At 46.1% G+C, this 27756-nt stretch overlaps 1 protein-coding gene and 1 pseudogene across 1 annotated transcript; both read left to right on the top strand.

Moving 5' to 3' along the window:
- The first annotated feature begins 6913 nt into the window (after window positions 1-6913).
- LOC140895508 (olfactory receptor 51G2) lies at window positions 6914-7849 on the top strand. The gene has a single exon (XM_073305396.2). It carries the CDS (start codon window positions 6914-6916, stop codon window positions 7847-7849), a length of 936 nt encoding a protein of 311 aa, XP_073161497.2.
- Window positions 7850-14546: 6697 nt separating this feature from the next.
- On the top strand, window positions 14547-18893 carry LOC140905597 (olfactory receptor 51G2-like; annotated as a pseudogene).
- Window positions 18894-27756: the final 8863 nt, after the last annotated feature.

Genomic DNA, 27756 nt, shown 5'->3' with positions numbered 1-27756 from the left:
GGCGGAGCCTCAGGGGAAGTGGAGCAGCAGGAGGCAGGGCCTAGTGGGAAGAGATGGGTGGTGGGGGACTCAAGGGAAAAAGCATTGCAGAAAGTCTGAAACAATGCAGACACCACCAACAAGGATGATAGGGTGTTCATGAGTAAAACAGACTGGTCAGGCTGGAGGGTAGGAGAACTTGTGTTTTAGAGAAGACTGAAAAAATGTGACCCCACAAAGGAAGCTATCATAAATATAAAGGGAAGGGTAACCACCTTTCTGTATACAGAGCTATAAAATCCCTCCTGGCAGAGGCAAAAGCCTTTCACCTGTAAAGGGTTAAGAAGCTCAGGTAACCTCCCTGGCACCTGACCAAAAATGACCAATGAGGGGACAAGATTCTTTCAAATCTGGCGGGGGGAAAGGCTTTTGTCTGTCTGTGTGATACCTTTGCCGGGAACAGTTCAAGGATGCAAGCCCTCCAACTCCTGTAAAGTTAGTAAATAATCTAGCTAGAAAATGCATTAGGTTTTCTTTGTTTTGGCTTGTAAATTTGCTGTGTGGAGGGAATGTGTATTCCTGGTCCCCTCGTCCCTGTTCCTCAGACATTCTTGTTAAACCCTGGATTTGTGCTGGAAATGGCCCACCTTGATTATCATACACATTGTAAGGAGAGTTATCACTTTAGATAAGCTAGTACCAGCAGGAGGGTGGGGTGGGGGGAGAGAAAACCTTTTGTAGTGTTAAACACCCATTTTTTCACGGTCTGTGTGTATAAAAACATCCTCACTTTTTTTCATGGTCTGTGTGTATAAACACATCCTCACTATTTTCCACTTTATGCATCCGATGAAGTGAGCTGTAGCTCATGAAAGCTTGTGCTCAAATAAATTGGTTAGTCTCTAAGGTGCCACAAGTACTCCTTTTCTTTTCAAGGTGCTCAGATACTCAGAGACCAGAAGATCAGTTCTGTGTCAGGGATCCACAGAGCAAAAACTCAGTCAGTATCAACATCCTGGTCTGCTGATTGGAAATATATCCCTACTGCTATATTTTTCTTATTAGAGAATGGAATTACTATTCATTGAGATCCTTTGGTAGAGTTTGGTTCATTTAAGATTTTTACTTCATTTGTTTCAACACTTTCTATAACATACAGTGCCACTCTTCTATGCAGCACGATCTGTTCTGTCCATCTGATATATTTTCTACCCTTTGATTATCCTCATTTCACAAAGCTTCTGTGATGACTATAATATCAATACCCTCATTTAATACGAGGCAATCTAGTTCCCTCTCTTATTATTTGGTCCAGTTAGGTAGCATCACAACACTGGCCCTGTGATTTGGCTTCCTGCACTTCGCCATTGGGGGTTAAATCTGTTGCACAGGAAGCCAAGCAGCTGAGATTCCCTGTTGGCCAAGTGGTCCCCAGGGGAACGTGCAGGCATGCTTCATAAAGACACCTGCCTCCCTGTCTGAACAGATACGGCCTGCTGCCTGTGCAACATCTCCAATGACTCCTTGTCCTTTAGGGTGAAGACCTCTGGTATCAGCACCTCCCCTTCTAGCAGGAATTGGGTACGTTGGCAGGTTTCACTATCTTTAAAATGTGAAGTGAAGGGGAAAGGCTGGAAGCTGTTTAAATTTGAAGCTGTTCTGTACCACCCCAGCGAACTCTGCTGGGCTGTCGGGGTCACTCAGTAACAGGGGAAGGAGGACAGGCAGCACTAGGTAGCTTGGGCACCCCTCCCCTGCATGTTCCCACGGTGCTCAGTGCGTTATTCAAGTTACATAGAAACCAGAGCTTGGAGTGTTAAAACCCTGATGCCCCGAGTCAGGATTTCACTAGGGGTCCCATTTCTAGAGGTACCGTGTGCTCTGGGCCCGATCCTGCCAGGGGCTGAGTGACAGGAGACCCCAAGGAATGTCAGCGACTAGTTCCCAAATTGCCTCCGGTTTATTTGCTCCTGGGAATGTAATCAGCGCATGCGTTTGCAAAGCTTTTATTCTCTGTCTTGATTGCGAACTCAGGAATTCGGAGGTCCATTGCTTTGTGGTAACGGGTCCGAGAGGGCATATTCTTGCCCTATAGTTACAGGGCTACAGGCATCTCTTCCCCGTCTCTGGTCTCTGAGTTCCAAATGTCAGGCCTTGTAGCCTTCCCGCTCATGGGATGGAATCCCTCCATTCGCCCACCCTCAGACTGGACCCTGGGCTACAGCTCAGTGTGGGTCAACTGTGCTCGCAGAGCAGGTCCGAGTGGGTTCAGCACCTGTGGTTGACACATGCCTGTATATTGAAAGCCAGCAGCAGAGTTGTCAGAATCTCTGCAGGACAGAGCAGGGGTAACTTTACTGCTTAATGGCTTTGGCTTTAGAAAGTGTTTCAGAAGTGCTCCACATACTGTTTGCAATGGTGTCAAGTATCAGGGGGTAGCCGTGTTAGTCTGTATCCACAAAAACAACAAGGAGTCCAGTGGCACCTTAAAGACGAACAGATTTATTTGAGCATGAGCTTTTGTGGGTAAAACTTCACTTCTTCAGAAGCTTGGAGTGAAAGTTACAGATGCAGACATAAATATACTGACACATGAAGAGAAGAGAGTTACCTCACAAGTGGAGAACCAGTGCTGACAGGGCCAATTCGGTCAGGGTGGATGTAGTCCACTCCCAACAATAGATGAGGAGCTGTCAATTCCAGGAGAGGCAAAGCTGCTTCTGTAATGAGCCAGCCACTCCCAGTCCCTATTCAAGCCCAAATTAATGGTGTTAAATTTGCAAATTAATTTTAGTTCTGCTGTTTCTCTTTGAAGTTTGTTTCTGAACTTTTTTTGTCCAAGCACAGCTACTTTCAAATCTGTTAAGGAATGTCCAGGAAGATTGAAGTGTTCTCCCACTGGCTTTTGTGTGTTACCGTTCCTGATGTCCGATTTGTGTCCATTTATTGCTTTACGTAGGGACTGTCCGGTTTGGCCAATGTACATGGCAGAGGGGCATTGCTGACACATGATGGCATATATCACATTAGTAGACTTGCAGGTGAAAGAGCCTCTGATGGTGTGGCTGATGTGGTTGGGTCCTCTGATGGTGTCGCTAGAGTAGATATGGGGACAGAGTAGGCAACGAGGTTTGCTACAGGGATTGGTGCCTTGGTTAGTGTGTCTGTGGTGTGGTGTGTAGTTGCTGGTGAGTATTTGCTTCAGGTTTGGGGGCTGTCTGTAAGCAAGGACTGGCCTGTCTCCCAAGGTCTGTGAGAGTGAGGGATTGTTTTCCAGGATAGGGTGTAGATCGTTGATAATGTGCTGGAGAGGTTTTAGCTGTGGGCTGTACGTGATGGTCAGTGGTGTTCTGTTATTTTCCTTGTGGGTCCTGTCCTGTAGTAGGTGGTTTCTGGGTACCCGTCTCACTCTGTCAATCTGTTTTCTCACTTCCCAGGTGGGTATTGTAGTTTTAAGAATGCTTGATAAAGATCTTGTAGGTGTTTGTCTCCGTCTGATGGATTGGAACAAATTTGGTTGTATCTTAGGGCTTGGCTGTAGACAATGGATCATGTGATGTGTCCTGGATGGAAGCTGGAAGCATGTCGGTAAGTATAGCAGCCAGTAGGTTTCCGGTATAGGGTGGTGTACTTTCTTTTGCTACTCCTCACTGGGGTAAGAGGATAGTAGCCTGTAGAATGTGGTGTTGGAGAGTTGCCTGTCAGCCTCCTGTTCATAATCTGACCTGTTCATTATTATTACATCACCTCCTTTGTCAGCCCCTTTGATTATAATGTCAGAGTTGTTTCTGAGGCTGTGGATGGCGTTGTGTTCTCTACAGCTGAGGTTATGGGTCTGTTTGTTCATAATTTCAGCCTGTGCACGTCTGCGGAAGCACACTATGTAGAAGTCCAGTCTGTCATTTAGACCGTCAGGAGGAGTCCACGCACAATTCTTCTTCTTGTAGTGTTGGTAGTGTCGAGGACTTGAACCCCAGATGGCATGGTTCATTGTCTGACCACAGAGAGACAGGCAACCCCAGCAAGGTCCAAACACAAGGTCTTTATTGAGGAGTGCACACAACAATAGAGAGCGGTCCGTCTCCAAGGAGAACCAGCTGCCTCTTAGGTAAAACTAGTAGGTTTTTATAGACAGTTCCATCGCATCACAGATTATTTATTAAGCAACCCCCCCCCGTTAGTTAAAAGGTTTTTTTTTTATTATGCATGCATACTTATCCCCCTATTGTATATAGCTTTTAGCAAGTCGCAATGCCTCACCAAACTTTTTTTATTAGTATTGTTGTTAAACCGGAGATGAGGAGTTAAGAACAGAGATAGAACAGAAACAGGGAGTGGAGACAGTGTGTCTCCTTATCTAAACAAACCGTTTTCAGAACATCTGGTACAAAAATGCAGGAATGCAGGTCTCCCCTTATTTTATTCCTGCAACTTAAACAAGTATTCTTTCATTCTACTTATTTTGTTCAGGGACTTTCCCAGCAACCTTTATTGGCCTGACTTTGGTTCGGTTGGCATAACTGCTTTATGTTTAATTATTCTCACCTAACAGTAAGAGGGGGTCCTGTGGGTCAGTGCACTGTTTATTGGTGTGTTGAAAATATTCCTTAAGTAAAAGATGACGAATGTAGCCTTCCAGATCACCTCAGAACAGTACCATGTTTGTGGGGGTGTTGGGGCAGGAAGAGAGTCCCCGAGATAGGACAGACTCTTCACCCAGGCTAAGTGTGCGGTTGGATAGATTAACTACATTGTTAGGTGAGTTGAGGGTACCACTGTTGTAGCCCCCTGTGGCATGTAGGAGTTTAGATAGTTTACTGTCCTTTTTCCTCTGTAAAGAAGTGAAGTGTGTGTTGTAAATGGCTTGTCTCGTTTTTGTAAAGTCCAGCCACGTGGAAGTTTGTGTGGAAGGTTGGTTTTGTATGAGAGTCTCCATTTTTGAGGGCTCATTCTTGATCTTCTTCTGTCTGCTGCACAGGATGCTGATCAGGTGGTTCCTCAGATTCTTTGAGAGTGTGTGGCACAATCTTTCACCATAGTCAGTGGAGTATGTGGATGGCAATGGATTTTTTACCTTCAGTCCAGTTGGTATGATGTCCATCCATCTGCACTTGGAGAGAAAGATGATGTCTGTCTGTATCTGTGTGAGATTTTTGTTGAGGTTGATGGATTTCCACTCCATATGGCTTAATTTAGTGCCTTGCATGGTGTCAAGTGTCAGAGGGTAGTCGTCTTAGTCTGTATCCACAGAAACAACAAGGAGTCCGGTGGCACCTTAAAGACTAACAGATTTATTTGAGCATAAGCTTTCGTGGGTAAAAACCTCACTTCTCCAGTTTGCAATGGGTTTGTGCTATTACCTGTTTGTTCAGTGAACAGTTGTATGATACTATCTCCTGGTAACTAATTGACTAGAAGCTGTTTCTAACGCTTACATTCAGAGTCATGCACTCAATACCTCTCCAAGGCTTGTGCAAGACTTTCTAGAAAGTCATGAGATACCAGAACCGCTGGTCTGTGTTTCAACAAAGAGTTTAGCTGAGGTGCAGGGAAGGGGAGTGGTATAGTAGTTGTATGTAATTGACCCCAGTCACCAATTACATGAGCATGACTGAAGTAACTTGTACACACAAGTGGATATAAGTGCAATACCAGGGTTTGCAGGATTGACCCATTTGTGATGCCAACTCCTCTGCTGCCCAGCTGAAATAACTGTCAGTGTCAGGTTGTAATTTTCCAAATATCTACAGACCGTTGCATGGGGAGAGGATGCAGGTCCCGGGGGGATAAAGAGAAGCCTGTAGGATGATCGAAGTCTCTGGATTCCATCAACATTGGCCAGGCAATGCCCTTCAGCTTCTCTTGGAGGGATTCTTGGGGGTTAGAGTGTATCACTGGAAGCTTTTGGTAAGGGTGAGTTGAAAGCCCAGTTCTGATTAAATTTACACATGAAAGTGTGGCATGAGCTGTTGATATCACTGTTATTGACTTAAGGACCTGACCCTAAAAATTTATCCCATATCCTGGAAAGAGGCAGTTGCATAACCTAGACTGTCAGGAGCACAGAAGAAAAGAATTCACATAATGAAGCTATAAAACACATTTAAAAATAGCTTCAGTGCAGGATAGATAAATCCAATGACCGTTTTCACCATGCACTTACCATGTATTTACACAGATGCCATGATACAAGGGGCCACACTCAGAAGTGCAGGGTGAGAAAGGGTGTCTGTGTGAAGGGTGTAACAGGGTTCAAAAGAGAACTACATAAATTCATGGACAATGGATCACTCGATGATGATCTGTTCTGTTCATTCCCTCTGGGGCATCAGGCATAAGCTACTGTAGAAGACAGGATCCTGGGCTAGATGGACCTTTTCTCTTACTCAATATGGCCGTTCTTATGTTTGTATATTCTAAGGTCACAATGGTTAAATAATACAGTGTGCAAGTAGGCTGTGGAATTCACAGCCACAAGATATCAATGGGGCCAAGAGCTTAGCAGGATTCAAAGAGGGACTGAGTAACCAGAAAATCCAATTACAGTAGACAGGATTGTTTTAAAAAGGTTTTGAGGAGGCTCTAAACCTTCCTGATTTACACTACAAAACATGTCTAACTTGTGGGTGTCAGGGGGAAACTCCCTGGGAGCAGGTTATCTCATCACTGCCTATTTCAGGGCTTCTTCCACCTCCTCTGAAGCATCTGGACATGGCAACTGGCTACTGGGGGATGTGGACTACAAGTCTGATCCAGTCTGACTAATCAGAACCATGTAAATCCAACAGTATGTTTTTGCTTATCTACCTTGAGTTCTCTGAGTCCATAGACATGCATTGAAGGCAGAATGATTTCTTGCTAATATCATCTAAACTCCTCTTACTTTTCTTTTAGGAAGGACATTTCAGAATTCCTCGGAGTTGCGCAGTACATTATGTCAGCTGTCAATGACACCGAAATAAAATCTGTAATATTCCTTCTCACTGGGCTACCGGTTCATGAAGATACACATCTCTGGATCTCTATCCCCTTCTGCTTCATGTATGTTATTTCCACAGTAGGAAATTCAGTCATTCTGTTCATTATAAAAACAGATCCAGCCCTCCATGAGCCCATGTACATTTTCCTTTCCATGTTGGCCATCACAGACCTTGGCATTTCGATAACCACCATACCGACGATACTGGGCATATATTTGTTTAACTCAAGGGAGATTAGCCTCGATGCCTGTTTAGCCCAACTCTTCTTCATCCATTTGCTTCAATACATTGAATCCTCTATACTGTTGTTGATGGCCTTTGACCGCTTCATTGCGATCCATAGCCCTCTGAGATATACCTCCATCTTAACCCTGCCGAGAATAGGCAAGATGGGACTGGTGTCTGTGCTAAGAGCGATGGTCCTAATACTTCCACTTCCCTTTCTCCTAAAATGGTTCCGATACTGTCATGCCAATGTTCTCTCCCATTCCTACTGCCTGTACCAGGAGGTCATGAAGATGGCTTGTTCGGATATCACAGTCCACAGCATCTATGGATTGTTTACTAAACTCTTCCAGATGGGGTTGGACTCACTGCTTATTTTCCTCTCTTATGTGATGATCCTCAAAACAGTGCTGAACATCGCGTCCCACGAGGAGTGCCTGAGGGCCCTGAACACCTGCGTCTCCCATCTCTGCGCCCTCCTGCTCTTCTACACACCAGAGATCAGCTTGTCTGTGATACACAGATTTGGGAAGGGCTCTTCTCCCTTGCTTCAGATTCTCCTGGGCTACATGTCCCTGCTTCTCCCACCGCTGATGAACCCAATAGTGTACAGCGTGAGATGCAAACACCTTCGTGCGAGGATAATCAAGCTGTTCATCAAGTGAAGGGTCAGTTCACCACCTGGCTCCAGTGGCATGGGAGAAGAAAACCATGAGCCACCTGTTCCATTCTGGACCCTTACATCTGAGATGACGTGAGTTACTGATCTCCACTCTATACCTACCTAGGCAGAATAAGTGTGTTTATGAAAATAAAGGTTGCTCCTGAAGTCTCTCCCCTCCTGGATAGCTGTCAGGGGAGAACTCACTCAGACCCTGCGTACACAGGCTTATTCACAGGATGATATGCCTGGGTCACCTGCCATAAGAGAGGACCAGGCACACTGACCCAGGATGTCTTTCCAGGCCTATGTCCATATTGGTCACATTAGCCCATTTTGAGTCACACTGGGAGCTCATGTGGAGTTGCTTGTCCAATATGACCCTGCTCTGTGGCCTGGCCAGTGGATTTGTCCTTCAGTAGAGTCAGGAGAAAACATGACTCAGCCCCAGAGAGGAACAATGGTTGGGTACAAGGCTCACACAGGTTTCAGCAAATGCTCCTTCCACAAGAAAGAGGTAAACAGATTGGAAGATGCTCTCAGAGACATGGGGGAACTAAAATGGATCCCAAGTCCTCCTTGGCTTCCCAGAAGGATGTAACTTGGAAACGTATATTTCTATCTTGGAGAAGAGACAACTAAGGGGAAATATGATTGAGGTATGTAAAGTCATGACTGGTGTGTAGAAAGTAAAGAAGGAAGTGTTGTTTACTATGTCTCATAACACAAGAACTAGGGGCCACCAAATGAAAATAAGAGGCAGTAGGTTTAAAACAAATAAAAGAAGTATTTCTTCACACAACGCACATTGAATCTGTGGAACTCCTTGCCAGAGGATGTTGTGAAGGCCAAGACTATAACAAGGTTAAAAAAAGAACTGCATACATTCATGGGGGAGGCGTCCATCCATGGCTACTAGCCATGATGGGAAGGTGTGGAGTCCTTAGCCTCTGTTTCCCAGAAGATGGGAAAGAACAACAGGGAGCTGCCGTCCCCCGCCTCCTGACTACAGCCGTGTCACTGCAAGCGTCAAGAAGCTACTTCCAAAGCTGCAGGGGTTGGTGCCTGCAGGCAAGCGCAGGGCCGTGTGGACCCACCTGCACCCCCCACCAAATGGGACCTACCCCAGGTCAGTACCGAGCACCCCAGCCCTAAGCCCCCTTGCGCACTCTTACTCCTGCCCAGGTCCTGCACCCCAATCCCCGGTCTGCTCCTGAACCCTAACTCCCTCCCAGACCCCCACACCAACCACCAGCCCTGAGCCCCCTCCTGCACTCCAAACACCTCATCCTCACACCCACCCCAGAGCCCACACCCACAACTGGAGCCCTCACCCTCTCCTGCACCCACCTCCAGCCTCAACCCGTAGCCCCCTCCCACACCCTGAACCCCTCATCTTTGTCCACCGGAGCCAAGGGGGCCCCACAAACTCTAATAGCCCTGGGCCCCCAGAAGAGTTAATCCGGCCCTGATCACATAGCTAAATTAGGCAGGCTTTGCTCTGAAGCTAGAGAAACAGCTTTCAGGAGCCACATCTCCTGAGGCAGATTAGGGGTTTGTGTGGCCTTGGCTGAGCCAGGAAAACTGAGGCTTCCTCTCCTTCCCTTCTGCAGCCCTCCTCCTGCTGGGGAAGCGGGGTTAAGGGTGAAGGGGTTTCCACCCAGCACTCATCTTAGGGGAGTGGGGTCCAGGAATGCGGTCAGGCAGTGGGGGCTTATTCTGCTTCCCCACCCAGTGATTCTGAGATTGCCCCATTCCTAAGCTCAGTGCTATTCCAGTGCCCTGAGCCGCTCTCCGGCAGTCGGGTGTGGGGAGAGGGGCAATCCCCTGCATCCAGACCTCACTTCACCACAGGAGAGGCAGGTGGGTGGAACGGAGCAGGGTGACACCATTGGCCCAGGACAAGTGGCTGATCTACTACTCACCCAAACCCACCCTCACAAGGCACACCCCCATCTGGGGCAAGAGACCAGGGAATCAGCACTCCGCACCAGCTGGACAGGGATACAACTGGGCACCAAGCTGGAATCGGGAGTCCCAGCTGGTGGATTGGGCTTGGATGATAAATAGATGGGTCCTGGCCCCGCAAGGCCCACCCATGGCTACACTCCTGCTTCGACACAGCCTTGTTTCCCTGTGTCTCTCAGAGCATCTTTCCATCTGTTTGCCCCTTTCTTGTGGAAGCAGCTCTTGCTGAAACCCATGTGAGCCTGGGCCCTGTCACCACAGTGCTCTGTGCTCAGTGTGTCACAGGGTCAAGGTGTGAAGCTAACCTTTGCCCTCAGACTGCTTTCTGCTAGCCAGACCATCTAAGATGAGGCTCCTGTGTCTGTTAGTCCATTCTTTGCAATGACTTGGAAACACAGGTCTAGTGACTGTGCAGAAACTCCCGGCATCCCCGTGACACTCCCACACGCCCCTCCAAAATCCTCATTCTTATTCCTTGTTCCTCACGGAGAAGGGAAGGGTCCTCCCCTACTGAAAGAACTGAGGGAAATTTTTATGTGGGGACCCTTGTGGAATCTCCCTTCATTTCTCTGGCCTGCACCCTGGGTTTGTAATGCAGAAAAGGAGGCTGACGGGGAGAAATCTGGTCCTATATTATATTATTATTATTTTATTTTATTTCAGCATGATCGCAGCTCTGACAGCCTCATTGGAATCATTCGGCTGCCCCCTAGGAAGCCATGTGACTAATCGGCACCATATGAACAGTGATGACAAGCCTGGATTCCAGGAATAGAGCCTGCAGCTGGGCTGGCACTTAAGTCAGGTTGGGCAGGATCAGCATGAATCCCTTGTGATTTGGCCTCCTGGAGTTTACCATTGGCTGTGACGGGGTTAAAGCTGGTGCACATGAAGCCGAGAAGCTGAGATTCCCTGATGGCCAAGTGGACCCCAAGGGAATGTGCAGGCATGCTTCATAAAAACACTTGCCACCCTATCTGAACAGATACTAGCTGATGCCTGTGAATCCTCTCTGATGACAACTTGCTCTCAGGCTGAAGACCTCTGATGTCAGTGGCTCCCCTTCTAGCAGGAATTGCGTACGTTGGCAGGTTTCACTATCTTTAAAATGTGAAGTGGAGGGGAAAGGCTGGAAGCTGTTTCCATTTGCAGATGTTCTGTGCAAAGGCAGAGGACTCAACTGTGCTGTCAGGGAGACTCAGTGAGAGGGGGTGCCATTTCTAGAGGTGCTATGTGTTCTGGGCCCGATACTGCCAGGGTCTGAGTGAGAAGAAGCCCCACGGAATTTCAGTGACTATTTCCCAAATTGCCTCAGGTTTATTTGCTCCTGAACATTTAATTAGCAAATGCATTTTCAGAGGGTTTACACTCTGGCTTGATTGTGTACACAGCAATTCAGAGCTGCGTTGCTTTGTGGTAACTGGTCTGCTAGGGCATATTTCTATTTCCTCACTGGCTGAGGGCTCCAGCATTTCTGCTCTGTAGAGACCTCTAAGAGTTACAGGGCTACCTGCATCTCTGCCCCCTCTCTGGTCTGTGAATGCCAGATGTCAGGCCTTATAGCCTTCCCTCTCACAGGGCCCTGGGTTACAAATGCAGGTCAACTGTGCTGCCGAGCAGGTCTGAGTGGGTTCAGCAACTGTGGTTGTCATGTGAGTACTAAAGTACAGATGTGGAAATATTATACCAAAACTTTTCATTGTAAGACAATATTACAAACAAAACTTTCATGACATGCCTGTATATCGAAAGCCAGCAGTAGAGTTGCTGGAATCTCTGCAGAAAGGAGCAGTGGTAACTTTACTGCTTAATGGCTTTGGCTTTAGAAAGTGTTTCGGAAATACTCCACATACTGTTTGCAATGGGTTTGTGCTATTGTGTTTGCAATGGGTTTGTGCTATTTTGACACGGTCTCCCACAGAATTCTTGCCAGCAAGATAAAGAATTATTGGCTGGATGAATGGACTATAAGGTGGATAGAAAGTTGGCTAGATTGTCGGGCTCAATAGGTAGTGATCAATGGCTCCATGTCTAGTTGGCAGCCGGTATCAAGTGGAGTGCCCCAAGGGTCTGTCCTCAGGCTGGTTTTGTTCAATATCTTCATAAATGATCTGGAGGATGGTGTGGATTGCACCGTCAGCAAGTTTGTAGATGACACTAAACTGGGAGGAGAGGTAGATACACTGGAGAGTAGGGATAGGACACAGAGGGACCTAGACAAATTAGAATCTTGGGCCAAAAGAAATCTGATGAGGTTCAACAAGGACAAGTGCAGAGTCCTGCACTTAGGATGCAAGAATCCCATGCACCGCTAGAGACTAGGGACCGAATGGCTCGGCAGCAGTTCTGCAGAAAAGGACCTAGGGGTTACAGTGGACGAGAAGCTGGATATGAATCAACAATGTGCCCTTGTTGCCAAGAAGGCCAATGGCATTTTGGGATGTATAAGTAGGGTCATTGCCAGCAGATCGAGGGACGTGATCATTCCCCTCTATTCAACCTTGGTGAAGCCTCATCTGGAGTAGTGTGTCCAGTTTTGGGCACTACACTGCAAAAAGGATTTGGAAAAATTGGAAAATGTCCAGCGGAGGGCAACAAAAATGATTAGGGGACTGGAACACATGACTTCTGAGGAGAGGCTGAGGGAACTGGGATTGTTTAGTCTGCGGAAGACAAGAATGAGGGGGGATTTGATAGCTGCTTTCAGCTACCTGAAAGGGGGTTCCAAAGAGGATGTATCTAGACTGTTCCCAGTGGTAGCAGATGACAGAACAAGGAGTAATGGTCTCAAGTTGCAGTGGGGGAGGTTTAGGTTGGATATTAGGAAAAACTTTTTCACTAGGAGGGTGGTGAAACACTGGAATGTGTTACCTAGGGAGGTGGTAGAATCTCCTTCCTTAAAAGTTTTTAAGGTCTGGCTTGACAAAGCCCTGGCTGGTATGATTTAGTTGGGGATTGGTCCTGCTTTGAGCAGGGGGTTGGACTAGATGACCTCCTGAGGTCCCTTCCAACCCTGATACTCTATGATTCTGTGACTGAATTTCCTACTATTGAAATAACATGCCTGAAGCAGAAGGAGATAGAGATCCAGTGATGGAAATCTTCCTGCCCAGGTAGCCCAGTCAGAAGGAACACTGAAAATAGGAACTTGGTGTCATTGACAGATGACATAATGTACTGGACAGGCCTTAGGAGTTTTCCACTTTTCGTCCTAAAAAGAAAAAGAAAAGGAGATTAGATGATATTTAAAGAAACATCTTTCTGTTCTCAATGCAAGTCAAGAGATGCCCAGGAGTTCAAGGTAGATCAGCAAAAACATACTCTTGGATTTACACCACTGATAGAAAGAAAGACACTCCCAGAATGGATCAGAACAGTAGTTCATTTAGTCCAGTGTCCGGTGGCCAATTCCAGGTGCTTCAGGGGAAGGTGGAAGAACCTCTGCAATGGGAAACTATGAGATAACCTGCTCCTAGGGAAAGTTTCCCCCTGACACCCACTAGTTAGACATATTTTGTGGTGTAAATCAGGAAAGTATATAGCCCATAACAAGATCTTTTTTTAAAAAAAAATCTCTACTACTGTAATTGAATTTTCTGGTTACCCATAGACACATCCAGTCCCTCTTTGAATCCTGCTAAGCTCTTGGCCCCATCAGTATCTTGTACCTGTGAATTCTGCAGCCTGTTTGAGAAGTGTGTAGTTTTAAAATTGTGACCTTCACAGAGACACTCTTTCTGTCCCTCCACTTCCGAGTGTGGTCCATTGTGTATTGACATGTGGTAAACACATGGCTAATGCATGCTGAAAAAGGTCATTGTATTTATCTGTCCAGCATTGAAGCTATTTCTAAAAGTGTTTCATTGCCCCATTAACTATCCTATTTATTTTCCCCTGTCCTGAGGGTCCAAATTATGCCACTACCTCTTTCCAGCACATAGGATAAATTCTTAGCGGCAAGTGTTTAATTCAATAACATTGACTTCAACGGCATCACTCCAGATTTACATGTGTAAATTCAATGAGAACCAGCCTGTAATAACTTTCCCTAACAAAATCCTACTGGTGATATACTCTGACCCCCAAGAATTCCTCTAAAAGAAGCTTCTCTTCACCCTCACAAGACCTGCATCCTCTTTCCATGCAAGGGTATTTGGCATGTTACAAGCTAACACAGACAGTGACTTCAGCTGGGTGAGGGAGGGACTGGCACCATAAATGGGTGAATAATGCAAATACTGGTGTTGCACTAATGTGCAGTTGAGTGTACAAGTTACTTCAGCCATGCTCCTGAAACAGGTGATGAGTGTGAATTACTTACAACCACCATTACACTCCACTTTCCTGCACCTCAGGTCTACTCTTTGTTGGAATACTGACCAGTGGTTCTGCTCTCTCATGGCTTTTTCAGAAGTGTTGTACAGGTTTTGCAGAGTTATTGTGCGCACAATCTTGAATGTAAATGTTAGAAACAGCTTCTGATCAGTTACCAGGAGAGAGTATCATCCAACTGTTCACTGAACAAAAGCTTTGCTAAAGTCAAGGAACAACACATCCACTGCTTTCCCCTTATCCACAGAGCCAGTTATCTCATCATAGAAGGCCATTAGATTAGTTAGGCATGACTTGCCCTTGGTGAATCCATTCTGACTGTTCCTGATCACTTTCCTCTCCTCTAAGTGCTTCAATCATTCGGTTCATTATAAAAAACAGATCCAAGCCTCCATGAGGCCATGTACATTTTCTTTTCCATGTTGGCCATAACAGAGCTTGGCTTATCGATAGCCACCATGCCAACAACGCTGGGGATATTCTTGTTTAATTCTAGGGAGATCGGCCTTGATGCTAGTTTTGCCCAGCTCTTCTTCATCCACTCACTTCAATGCAATGAATCCTCTGTGCTCTTGTTGATGGCCTTTGATCACTTCATCGCTATATGTAACCCACTGAGATATGCTTCCATCGTAACCCTGCCGAGAATACCCAAGATGGGACTGGTGTGTGTGCTAAGAGGTGTGGCTATAGTACTCCCACTGCCCTTGTTCCTGGATCATTTCCAATACTGTCATGCCAATGTCCTCTCCCATTCCTACTGCCTGCACCAGGAGGTCATGAAGAGGACTTGTTCGGATATCAGTGTCAACAGCTGTCATAAATATAAAGGGAAGGGTAAACACCTTTAAAATCCCTCCTGGCCAGAGGAAAAATCCTTTCACCTGTAATGGATTAAGAGGCTAGGATAACCTCGCTGTCACCTGACCAAAATGACCAATGAGGAGACAAGATACTTTCAAAAGCTGGGAGGACGGAGAAAAACAAAGGGTCTGTGTCTATCTGTGTGATGCTTTTGTCAGGGACAGAACAGGAATGGAGTCTTAGAACTTTTAGTAAGTAATCTAGCTAGGTATGTGTTAGATTATGGTTTCTTTAAATGGCTGAGAAAAGAACTGTGCTGAATAGAATGACTATTCCTGTCTGTGTGTCTTTTTGTAACTTAAGGTTTTGCCTAGAGGGACTCTCTATATTTTGAATCTAATTACCCTGTAAGGTATTTACCATCCTGATTTTACAGAGGTGATTCTTTTTTACTTTTTACTTCTATTAAAATCCTTCGTTTCAGAAACTGAATGCTTTTTCATTGTTCTTAAGATCCAAGGGTTTGGGTCTGTGGTCACCTATGCAAATTGGTGAGGGTTTTTACCAAACCTTCCCCAGGAAGCGGGGTGCAAGGGTTGGGAGGATTTTTTGGGGAAAGACATTTGGAAACAACACTTTCCTAATAAAAATTAAGCCAGATAAACGTTTGGTGGTGGTAGTGGAAGTCCAAGGGCAAAGGGTAAAATAGTTTGTACCTTGGGGAAGTTTTAACCTAAGCTGGGAGGGAATGGGAAAGGATGTTTCTACCTACATCTGGTCTTGTGAAGTATGCCAAAGAGTGGGAAAACCCCAAGACCAGGTCAAAGCCCCTCTCCAGCCACTCCCCATCATCGAAGTTCCATTTCAGCGAGTAGCTGTGGATATTCTGGGTCGTTTTCCAAAAAAGACACCCAGAGAAAAGCAGTCCGTACTGACTTTCATGGATTTTGCCACCCGATGGCCGGAAGCAGTAGCTCTAAGAAACCCCAGGGATAAAAGTGTGTGCCAGGCACTAGCAGACCTTTTCGCCAGGGTAGGTTGGCCCTCCGACATGCTCACAGATGCAGGGACTAATTTCCTGGCAGGAACCATGGAAAACCTTTGGGAAGCTCATGGGGTGAATCACTTGGTTGCCACTCCTTACCACCATCAAACAAATGGCCTGGTGGAGAAGTTTAATGGAACTTTGGGGGCCATGGTACATAAATTCATAAATGAGCACTCCAATGATTGGGACCTAGTGTTGCAGCAGTTGCTCTTTGCCTACAGAGCTGAACCACATCCCAGTGTAGGGTTTTGACCCTTTGAACTTGTATATGGCCACGAGGTTAAGGGGCCATTACAGTTGGTGAAGCAGCAATGGGAGGGGTTTACACCCTCTGCAGGAATGAACATTCTGGACTTTGTAACCAACCTAAAAAATACCCTCTGAACCTCTTTAGCCCTAGCTAAAGAAAAATTGCAGGATCCTAAAAAAGAGCAAAAAGCCTGGTATGATAAACATGCCAGAGAGCGTTCCTTCAAAGTAGGGGACCAAGTCATGGTCTTAAAGGCGCTCCAGGTCCATAAAATGGAAGAATCGTGGGAAGGGCCATTCATGGTCCAGGAGCCCCTGGGAGCTGTTAATTATCTCATAGCATTCCCCACCTCCAACCGAAAGCCTAAAGTGTACCATGTTAATCCTTTCAAGCCCTTTTATTCCAGAGAGTTAAAGGTTTGTCAGTTTACAACCCAGGGAGGAGACAACGCTGAGTGGCCTGAAGGTGTCTACTACAAATGGAAAAGTGCTGGTGGTGTAGAAGAGGGGAACCTCTCCATGACCCTTGTGCATATCCAATGACAGCAGATCAAGGAGCTGTGCACTAGCTATGTGCCGATGTTCTCAGCCACCCCAGGACTGACTGAACAGGCATACCACTCCATTGACACAGGTAATGCTCGCCCAATTAAAGGCCAACCTTACCGGGTGTCTCCTCAAGCTAAAACTGCTGTAGAATGGGAGTTCCAGGATATATTACAGATGAGTGTAATCCGCCCCTCTGGAAGTGCATGGGCATCTCCAGTGGTTCTAGTTCCCAAACCAGATGGGGAGATACATTTTTGCGTGGACTACCGTAAGCTAAATGCTGTAACTCGCCCAGACAACTATCCAATGCCACGCACAGATGAACTATTAGAGAAACTGGGACGGGCCCAGTTCATCTCTACCTTGGATTTAACCAACGGGTACTGGCAGGTACTGCTAGATGAATCCGCCAAGGAAAGGTCAGTCTTCACCACACATCTCGGGCTGTATGAATTTAATGTACTCCCTTTCGGGCTGTGGAATGCACCCGCCACCTTCGAAAGACTTGTAGATGATCCCTTAGCGGGATTAGGAGAATATGCAGTCACCTACCTTGACGATGAGGCCATACTTTCGGATTCCTGGGCAGAACACCTTGGACATCTACAAAAAATCGTTGAGCACATAAGGGAGGCAGGACTAACTCTTAAGGCTAAGAAGTGTCAAATAGGCCTAAACAGAGTGACTTACCTTGGACACCAGGTGGGTCAAGGAACTATCAACCCCCTACAGGCCAAAGTGGATGCTATCCAAAAGTGGCCTGTCCCAAGGTCAAAGAAACAGGTTCAATCCTTCTTAGGCTTGGCCGGTTATTACAGGTGATTTGTACCGCAATACAGCCAAATTGCCACCCCACTGACAGACCTAACCAAAAAGAAACAGCCAAGTGCCGTTCAGTGGACCGAAAAGTGTCAGAAGGCCTTTAACCAGCTTAAAGCAACACTCATCTCTGACCCTGTACTAAGGGCCCCAGACTTTGACAAACCGTTCCTAGTAACCACAGATGCGTCCGAGCGTGGTGTGGGAGCAGTTTTAATGCAGGAAGGACCTGATCAAGAATTCCACCCTGTAGTGTTTCTCAGCAAAAAACTGTCTGAGAGGGAAAGCAACTGGTCAGTCAGGGAAAAAGAATGTTATGCCATTGTCCACGCTCTGGAAAAGCTATGCCCATATGTTTGGGGATGGCGTTTCCACGTGTAAACCGACCATGCTGTGCTATGGTGGCATACCACCAAGAGAAATCACAAAAAAACGTCTTTGGTGGAGTTTAGCTCTCCAAGATTGATTTCGACATCCAACACATCTCAGGAAATTCTAACAAAGTGGCTGATGTACTCTCCTGTGAAAGTTTCCCAGAATCAACTGGTTAAAATCGTCCTTGAGATGTGGAAAATATTGTTAATCTTTATGTACTTGGTAGTATATTTAGAGGTGCATGTGTCTTATTAACTCTGTTTTTTCCAAGCGCTCCAGGAAGACATCCCAGCCAGCGTTTCACCCTAGCTGAGATTTGCAGGGCGTGTCATAAATATAAAGGGAAGGGTAAACCCCTTTAAAATCCCTCCTGGCCAGAGGAAAAATCCTTTCACCTGTAAAGGGTTAAGAAGCTAAAGGTAACCTCGCTGGCACCTGACCAAAATGACCAGTGAGGAGACAAGCTAACCTAAGATAGTAAAAGTAAGCTTAGGAGGTTTTCATGCAGGTCCCCACATCGGTACCGTAGAGTTCAGAGTGGGGAAGGAACCTTGGCAACAGCATCTATGGATTGTTTGCTAAACTCTGAACGATGGGGTTGGACTCACTGTTCATCTTCCTCTCTTACATGATGATCCTCAAAACAGTGCTTAGCATCGTGTCCCATGCAGAGTGCCTCACGGCCCTGAACACCTGCATTTCGCACCTCTGCGCTGTCCTGCTCTTCTACTCACCAGAGATCGGCCTGCCTGTGATACACAGATTTGGGAAGAGATCTTCTCCCTTACTTCAGATTCTCCTGGGCTACATCTTTCTGCTGGTCCCTTCCCTGATTAACCCAGTTGTGTACAGCTTGAAAAGCAAACACCTTCATGCAAGGATAATCAGGGTGTTCATCAAGTGAAGGTTCAGTTCATTACCTGGCTTCAGAGCTGGTGACATGGGAAATGAAAAACTCATGTCACAGCCACATATTATATCCTGGATCTGTATATCCAAGATGACACAAACTACTGTTCTCCACTCTGTAGAGAGAGGTTCAGGTGGGGTATAATGCCTGGAAGAATTGGAGAGGGGCTGGTGAGGAAGGACAGGGCACTGGGGGAAGGAGACAAAGGCAGACAGTAACATTTACAAAGTGATTGTGTTAATGGAAAGCCAGGGGCCAGTGGGATGTGGGCACATAAAGAGCCATATTGTTGGCTGCTTCACCTCAGAATTCCTGTTGATACAGACAATAAATAGAAGGGATGTAGATGTTGTTTCCCATTACACCTGACCTGTCACTGTCCCATCTCTGGTTAAACATTCAAGGGCCATGAAAATGTCACAGTCCTTGCTTTTCCTGAGTGCTCTGGGTGCTCCGTGATCCATGGGGGCTGCACCAACTTTTGACAGGGGCTATTGAAGAGGCATGGACCCCCACTCTTCCCCTATGCCCTCAGCCAGGTGCTTGTGACTGAGTCATGTCAGAGATATAATTAATGCAGAATCCCAAGGAGTATCCATCCAGGCACCTGACCCCTACTGTTGATGGCTCTATACACAGCACCCGCGCTCAGCCCACTCCCCACTGTGGCAGTGCAGAACTGCATGTGTGAGTAATGGTCTGACACACAGGAGTCCTGGTAATAGACTGAGGCCATGGATCTCTCCTCGGCACCTCTGTTTGTACCTCGACAGCGGGCATACTTCCCAGTGCCAGGAGCCTGTCTTCACTGGCAAGTCGTTGCACTGAAACTTGCTGCTCTCATGGGGATGATTTTTCACGCTCCTGAGTGAGAAAATTTTAGCACAGTAACTTGCCAGTGTAGACAAGCCCTTAGTGATGGTTGGCTCTTAGATATTTTCAGCTTGTAGCAGGCTGGGCAGAAATGCTGTCCCACCACAACTGATTTCAGCTCTCATTTGAGCACTTAAAATAACAAAGGCTCCTAATGGACCCTATTTTGCTCTACCTTTGAAGAGTGGGGAGGAAGAAATTGAAGTAGACTTGGCACCCTTAAGGAGAGTCCACACCTTCTTTCTGGGATACCTGTCCCCAGCCCACCTACTTTCACAGAGCTCTGGCATTTGAGCCCCTGGCTTAATCAGGTCCTTTCAGCTGAGGGTGACCCCATCATTTGGGACAGGTTAAGCACAGTTTTGCTCCCCTTTATTCATACAGTAAAGACAGCAACACTGATAACAGCATTTCACTACCCTGAATTCAGTACTATAGTGATTAGTAACCCAACACCAGCCAAAGTTGATCACTTTGACCAACACCACTCTATCTGCTGGATACCTAGGCAGAATAGGTGTGTTTGTGTAAATACAGTTTGCTCCTGAAGTATCTCCCCCTCCCAGATAGCTGTGAGGAGAAAACTCATTTAGACCCTATTTATACAGGTTTATGCACTGGGTGATATGATGGGGACACCTGTCATAGCAGAGGACTGGACTCACTGATCCAGGAGGTCTCTTCCAGGCCTATGTCCCTTTGGGTCACATTAGCTCATTTTGCATCACACTGGGAGCTCATGTGGAGTTGCTTGTCCACTATGACCCTGCTCTGGGCCCTGGCCGATGGATTTTCCCCTCAATAGATGCAGGAGAAAGCATGACTTAGCGTTATCATCTGGAAAAGGAATTGCTCTTGGGCTCCTGTTTAGTGATTTCACAGGAGTTTAATTCCCTGAGTTTCTGGTAATCGCAGCATGCCGAGCTGCCAATTGCCTCCTCCCCAGCCAGTCACCCCAGAAAGAAAAGATGGTTCAGGGGTTACAGTGCTGGCCTGGGACTCAGAAGAACTGGCTTCAGGTCCATGGTGTTCCACAGACTTCTCCTGGGGCAACTCACTTAGTCCCTCTGTGTGTCAGCCACAGGTGTTTTATTATGGCTCATATCACTACCTACTGCCCAATTTATAAATAGGAAGGAGGCATTGCTTCAATAAATTCTGTTATTCTTGATGTAGCCATTTGGCCATTTGGCTTCATTTACTTCAGATGAAATGGTAGTTGCTGCTCAATTCCCACCATACAAAAGAAAAAATCAGCACAGCACCCTTTGAAGAGGGAGTTCTGAGCCTCTCCTGCAGCTCAGCAGTTAGGTGGGGGAATCAGGACATGGTTTCAGAGAGCAAAGGATCTGGAGAGCATTGTCTGTCCAAACAGAGCCCTGCTGGGCTGCTCCTCGGTCAGGTTCTGACCCCCACCTGCTCCATGAACAGTGATAGCTGCTCCAGCATTGGGGATACCTCATACCTGCATCCAAATTTCCAACATCACCAAGTTTGGGGGTAGCTAGATCTGGGTGGGGGGTTGTTAATGTCCAACAGAGAGCAAGCAGCAGATATTTGGAACTGGGCATGGGTTACACTCATTTTTAATAAGAATGTGCATGGCCTTGCTTACCTGGCATGTTCATGTCTGATGCCTGGGGGCTCTGTACCCCAGTGCAGAGGGGAAAGTGTCTCTCTCACTGATGAATGAAATGTTCACTAACTAACCCTCAGTGCCTTAATTTGTGGCTGCATCACTTGAGATGCGGCCAACAGAATCCCCCTTGGGATTTTATTGGGAGTCTTGTACTAGTTCCTGTTTTTTTCCTAAAGCCCCAATTTCTGGAATTAAGGGACTGCATGGGAATCTCAGCACTCAGTTTTCTTTACAAAGTTTCTTTTAAAAATGTGTTGCAGAAAAGCTAGAAAACCTGAATTAGGTGCCCCCCAAGGGCTCAAAAACTAAAGTCAAATGAAAAAGAAACTCATATATGTATATATCTAGAAGTCATTATCTTTAAACCAATCTCATATTTTTTGGGGTGTGTGTGTGTGACTCATACTTGTTGAATAGGGCTTGGTAACATCAAGAAGGAATTAAATAAGTAGTAAAGAGTTATATCAAGCACAATGCTCCTATGTTAGACAAAGCTATACATTAAGAGCTATACATTCTCCTAAGTGGACCTCTTTTTCACAAACATATGTAAGCAGTTACTGTGCTGGCCACACACAGTCCCTGCCTTGCAAACAGAGAAGGTGGTTACCAATTTACAGAAGGCTTCTCTTCTCCTTGTCTGTTCTTCTAAACCAGGGGTGATCAAACTTTTTGGCCCTACGGCCACATCGGGTACAGAAATTGTATGGAGGGCCAGGTAGGGAAGGATGGGGTAGGCTTTGCCTCCTCAAACAGTGAGGCGTGGCCTGGCCCCTGCCCCATATCCAGCCCCCCAGAACCTCTACCCCTATCCAACCCCCCCCCTGCTCCCCACCCCTGATTGCCCCAGGGACACCTGCATCCTATTCAAACACCCCTGCTCCCCACCCCCTGACCACCCTTTTGGGGTCCCCTTGCCACCTATCCAACCATCCCTACTCTCCCCACCTCATGTTACCTATGGGATGGGGGAAAGGGGGGCTCAGTCCTTTCCCTGTGCATTTCCCCTGCTGGTTTGGCTGCTCTCCCTGGCAGTTGGGCAGGGCTCACTCCCTGTCTGGGCTTGGCTGCTGGGGACAGGGGCCAAGCATGCTGGGGGTGCAGGCATGTCCAGTGGGCATGTGGTTACTAATTTTTACCTAATTAGCATTTTAGAAGGGAATGGGGGGGTACCAACCAAAGATCATACCAAGTTTACTCACTCATCAGTCATTCACTCTGGCTCTCTGTGTGATGTTTCTGTGTGATTATGACCAGGTCAGTTTGTGCTCCATGCTGGAACTTTATACATGTGATATTTACTTTTCCATGGGCCCATATTTACCGACCAATAGGTTCAATCTCGATCATACACACAGACTGTGACGGTCCTTTATCACACTTGCTTCTGCTTAAAGTGACCTTGCTCCCAAGATCCTCTGCAGCCTCCCAGACATGTTTAAGCCATATCACGTTATGCTCACATCATTCATTCAGTAAATCACACCAATTTGGCACCATCCCAACATAGTGTACTTGGACTTTCAGCAAGTCTTTGACAAGGTCCCTCACCAAAGGCTCTTAGGGAAAGTAACCTGTCATGGGACAAGAAGGAAGGTCCTCTTCTGGATCAGTAACTGGTTAAAAATGTGAAACAAGGGTTAGGAATAAATGGTCAGTTTTCAGAAGGGAGAGAGGTATATTGTGGTGTCTGCAGGGGTCTGTACTGGGACCTGTGATGTTCAACATATTGATAAATGATCTGGAAATAGGGGTAAACAGTGAGGTGGCAAAATTTGCAGACGATACAAAACTACTCATGGTATTTAAGTCCCAGGCAGAGTACGAAGCGCTACAAAAGGAGCTCTCCAAACTGGGTGACTGGGCAACAAAATGGCAGATGGACTTCAGTGTTGATAGGTGCAAAGTAATGCATATTGGCAAACATAATCCCAACTATACATATAAAATGATGGGGTCTAAATTAGCTGTTACCACTCAAGAAAGAGATCTTGGAGTCATTGTGCATAGTTCTCTGAAAACATCCACTTAATGTGCAAGTGCATTCAAAAATGCAGACATAATGTTGGAAATCGTTAGGAAAGCAGTTGATAATAAAATAGAAAAGATCACAATGCCACTATATCAATCCATAGTATGCCCAAATCTGGAATACTGTATGCAGTTCCGGTTGCACCATCTCAAAAATATATATTGTAGAAAGTCCAACGGAGGGCAACAAAATTTGTTAGGTGGGCTGGGGCATATGACTTACGAGGAGAGGCTGAGGGAAATGTGCTCATTTAGTCTGCAGAAGAGAAGAGTGAGGGGGGATTTGATAGCAGCCTTCAACTACCTGAAGGGGGGGTTCCAAAGAGGAAGGAGCTCGGCTGTTCTCAGTGGTGGCAGATGACAGAACAAGGAGCAATGGTCTCAAGTTACAGTGCGGGAGGTCTAGGTTGGATATTAGGAAACACTATTTCATGAGGACTATGGTGAAGCACTGGAATGGGTTACCTTGGGAGGTGGTGGAATCTCCATCCTAGAGGTTTTTAAGACTCAGCTTGACAAAGCCTTGGCTGGGATGATTTAATTGGTGTTTGTCCTGCTTTGAGCATGAGGTTGGTCTAGATGACCTCCTGAGGTCTCTTCTAACCCTAATCTTCTATGATTCTATGAATTGGAAAAAGTACAGAGAATGGCAACAAAAATGTTTAGGGGTATGGAAGAGCTTTCATATGAAGAGAGATTAAAAAGACTGGGGCTGTTCATCTTGGAAAAGAAATGGCTACAGGGGGGTATGGCAGAAGTCCATAGAAGCATGAGTGGTGTGGAGATAGTGAATAAGGGAGTGTTGTTTACCCCTTCACACGAACTAAGTGTCAACCAATGATGTTACTAGGCAGCAGGTTTAAAACAAACAAAAGAAAGTACTTTTTCTCAGAATGCACAGTCACCCTTTGGAACTGTTTGCCAGAAGATGTTGTGAAGGCCAAAAGTATAACTATCCAAAAAAAAAAAGAAGTAGATAAGTTCATGGAGGATAGGACCATCAATATCTATTAGACAAGATGCTCAGGGACACACCCCATGCTTTGGGTGACTCTAAACCTCTGACTGCCAGAAGGTGGGAGCAGAGGAAAGGTGATGAATGACTCAATAATTGCCCCATTTTGTTTTTTCCTTCTGAAGCATCTGCACTGTCCCCTGTTTGAAGACAGGACACTGGGCTAGATGGAGCATTGTTGAGACCCAATATGGACTTATGTTCTTACATTTTTCCACTGATGGGTGGGGTGCTGCAGACAAGCCTTTTCCAGGGGATCCCTCTGTTACAGAGCTAGCATAGATACCATAGCAGACATCCAGGGGCTGCTCTGTGTGGGAGGCAGATTGGGGTTAGTGCTTCCACCTAGGGATGTGGACGTGTAGCATGAGTGACAGAGGCTCATAATTTGAGATACAGCTGGGCTGGAAAACAGAGAGATTTTTACACCTACCGAAAATGTTTGACTCAAATGAAAATGCTTCTGTGTGACACCCCAGAGAAGTTGGTGTCAGCTCTGCCTAGCCTGCTTGATGGCCCATTAAGGACCATCGGCTGTACAATTGACCCATTGAGAGAAGGCAGATACACCTTGTAACTCAGTAAGACATGCAGGGACATGCCTATTGACAGAACTCTTAAGATTTTTCCGTGCCATGTGATGGGTAGCTTGTGTTTGAAACAAAGGAAGCACAGGCCACATGTCAAAGGACTATAAAAGGCAGCTGAATCATCTCCATTTTGACTTCAGTCCTGCTTCTTACCTCTGGAGGAACTTTGCTACAAACTGAAGCTCTGAACAAAGCACTGAATGACCCATCCCAGCTGTGGATGTACTCCAGAGACTTGATTTGAACCTGCAGTTTATTCCACCACTGCTACAAGCCTGAACCAAGAACTTTGCCATTACTGTATGTCGTTGATTCCTTTCACCAGTTTTTGCTCTAATCTATATTCCTTTCTTTTTATGCATAAACCTTTAGATTTTTAGATTCTAAAGAATTGGCAACCGTGTGATTTGTGGGTAAGATCTGACTTGTATATTGACCTGCGTCTGGGGCTTGGTTCTTTGGGATCGGGGGAACCTTTTTTCTTTTACTGGGGTATTGGTTTTCATAACCATTCATCCCCAAAAGGAGTGGTGCTGGTGGTGATACAAGGGAACAGGAGTGTCTAAGGGAATTGCTTGTATAACTTCTTGTTACCCAGTGGGGTAAAACTAAAGTCCTCTCTCTTTGGCTGGTTTGGTGTGCCTTATTTAGGAAAGGGACTCCAGTATTGGGCTGTAACTGCCCTGCTCTAAGCAATTTATCCTGAATTGATACTCCCAGTAGTGTCCCACCAAAGGGAGCATCATTACAGAGACTTGTGGAATTTCCCTTCCCTGGCCTGCACCCTGGGTTTGTAATGCAAGACAGGGGGCTGCCAAGGAGAAATATGGTCCTATATTATTAATTATTATTATTTTTATATTTTATTTTATTTCAGCAAAATCACAGCTGTGATAGCGTCATCGTTACCACTTGAACGCCTTCGAAGTAGCCCTGTGACTAACTGGAATTATACAAAGAGTGATGACAAGCCAAGTCCTCTTCGGTAGCATGATTACGCATCCCCTGTGATTTGGCCTCCAGCAGTTTGCCATTGGCTGTGACGGGGCTAAACCTGGTGCACACGAAGCCAAGCAGCTGAAGTTCCCTGCTGGCCAAGTGGCCCCCAAGGAAATGTGCCAGCACGCTTCATAAAGACACTTGCCTCCCTATCTGAACAGTTACTAGCTGCTGCCTGTGTAACCTATGCAATGACTCCTTGTCCTTAAGGGTGAAGACTTCTGATGTCAGCCACTCCATGTTGAGCAGGAATTGGGTACGTTGGCAGGTTTCACTATCTTTAAAATGTGATATGAAGGGAAAAAAGCTGGAAGCTGTTTCCATTTGCAGATGTTCTGTGCTGTGGCAGAGGACTCAGCTGAGCTGCTGGGGTGATTCATTTCTAGAGGTGCTATGCGCTCTGGACCTGACATTGCCATGGGCTGAGCAAGAAGAAACCCCACATAATATCAGTGACTAGTTCCCAAATTGTCTCCAGTTTATTTTCTCCTGGAAATTTAATCAGCAAATGCATTTTCAAAGGGTTTATTCTCTCGCTTGATTGGAAACGTAGGAATTCCGAGCTGCGTTGCTTTGTGGTAAGTAGTCCGGTAGGGAATATTTGTATTTCCTGACTGGCTGAGGTCTCCAGCACTTCTGCCCTGTAGACACTGCTCAGGATTACAGGGCTACCTGCATCTCTGCCAGATGTCAGGCCTCATAGTCTTCCCTCCCATAGGGTGGAATCCCATGATTCTCCCACCCTCAGACTGGGTCCTGGGCTACAACACACTGCGGGTTGACTGTGCTTGCTAAGCAGGTCCTGGTGGGTTCGGCGCCTGTGGTTCACATGTGCGTACTAAAGTACAGATGTATGAATATTATGCCAAAACTTTTCATTGTAATACATTATTACAAAGAAAACTTTCATGACATGAATGTATGTCGAAAGCCAGCAGCAGCGTCACTGGAATCTTTGCAGGAGGGAGCAGAGGTAACTTTACTGCTTAACAGTTTGGGCTTTAGAAAGTATGTCAAAAGTACTCCACATACTGTGTGCAATGGGTTTGTGCTGTTAACTCTTTGTTCAGTGAACAGTTGTATGATACTGTCTCCTGGTAACTGACCAGAAGTTGTTTCTAACTCTTACATTCAGGGTCATGAACACAATCCCTCTGCAATACCTGTACAAGTCTTTCCTAAAAGTTACTAGAGAAAAGAACCACCGGTCAGTGATTCAGAAAAGAGTAGAATTGAGGTGCGGGAAAGGGGAGTGTAATAGTGGTCATAAGTAATTCACACTAATCACCTGTTACAGGAGCACTGCTGAAGGAATCTGTACACTCAACGGCACATTAGTGCAACACCAGTGTTTGTACTCTTCACCCATTTGTGACACTAACCCCACTCTCACCCGGCTGAAGTAACTGTCTGTGTTGGCTTGTAACTTACCAAATATCTACAGACTGTTGCATGGGGAGAGGATGAGGTTCATGTGAGGATGAAGAGAAGTCCGTAGGATGATTGACCTCTCTGGATTGAGTCAAGAACGGAGAGGCAAAGAACTTCAGCTTCTCTTGGAGGGATTCTTGGGGGTCAGAGTGTATCTCCGGGAAGATTTGGTAAGGGAAAGTTAACACAGCCTGGTTTGGATTGAATTCACATATGTAAATCTGGAGAGACACACTTGAATCTGGAGTCAATATTACTGAATTAAGATTCTGGCCCTAA

This window comes from Lepidochelys kempii, chromosome 1, assembly GCF_965140285.1.
Source record: "Lepidochelys kempii isolate rLepKem1 chromosome 1, rLepKem1.hap1, whole genome shotgun sequence".
Classification (NCBI taxonomy): domain Eukaryota; kingdom Metazoa; phylum Chordata; order Testudines; family Cheloniidae; genus Lepidochelys; species Lepidochelys kempii.
The sequence above is the reverse complement of the archived record's forward strand: the minus strand, read 5'-3'. Positions and strand labels throughout refer to the sequence as shown.

Excerpts from the sequence above, each read along its gene's own strand:
- LOC140895508 (XM_073305396.2), top strand. The coding sequence starts at position 6,914 with ATGTCAGCTGTCAATGACACCGAAATAAAATCTGTAATATTCCTTCTC.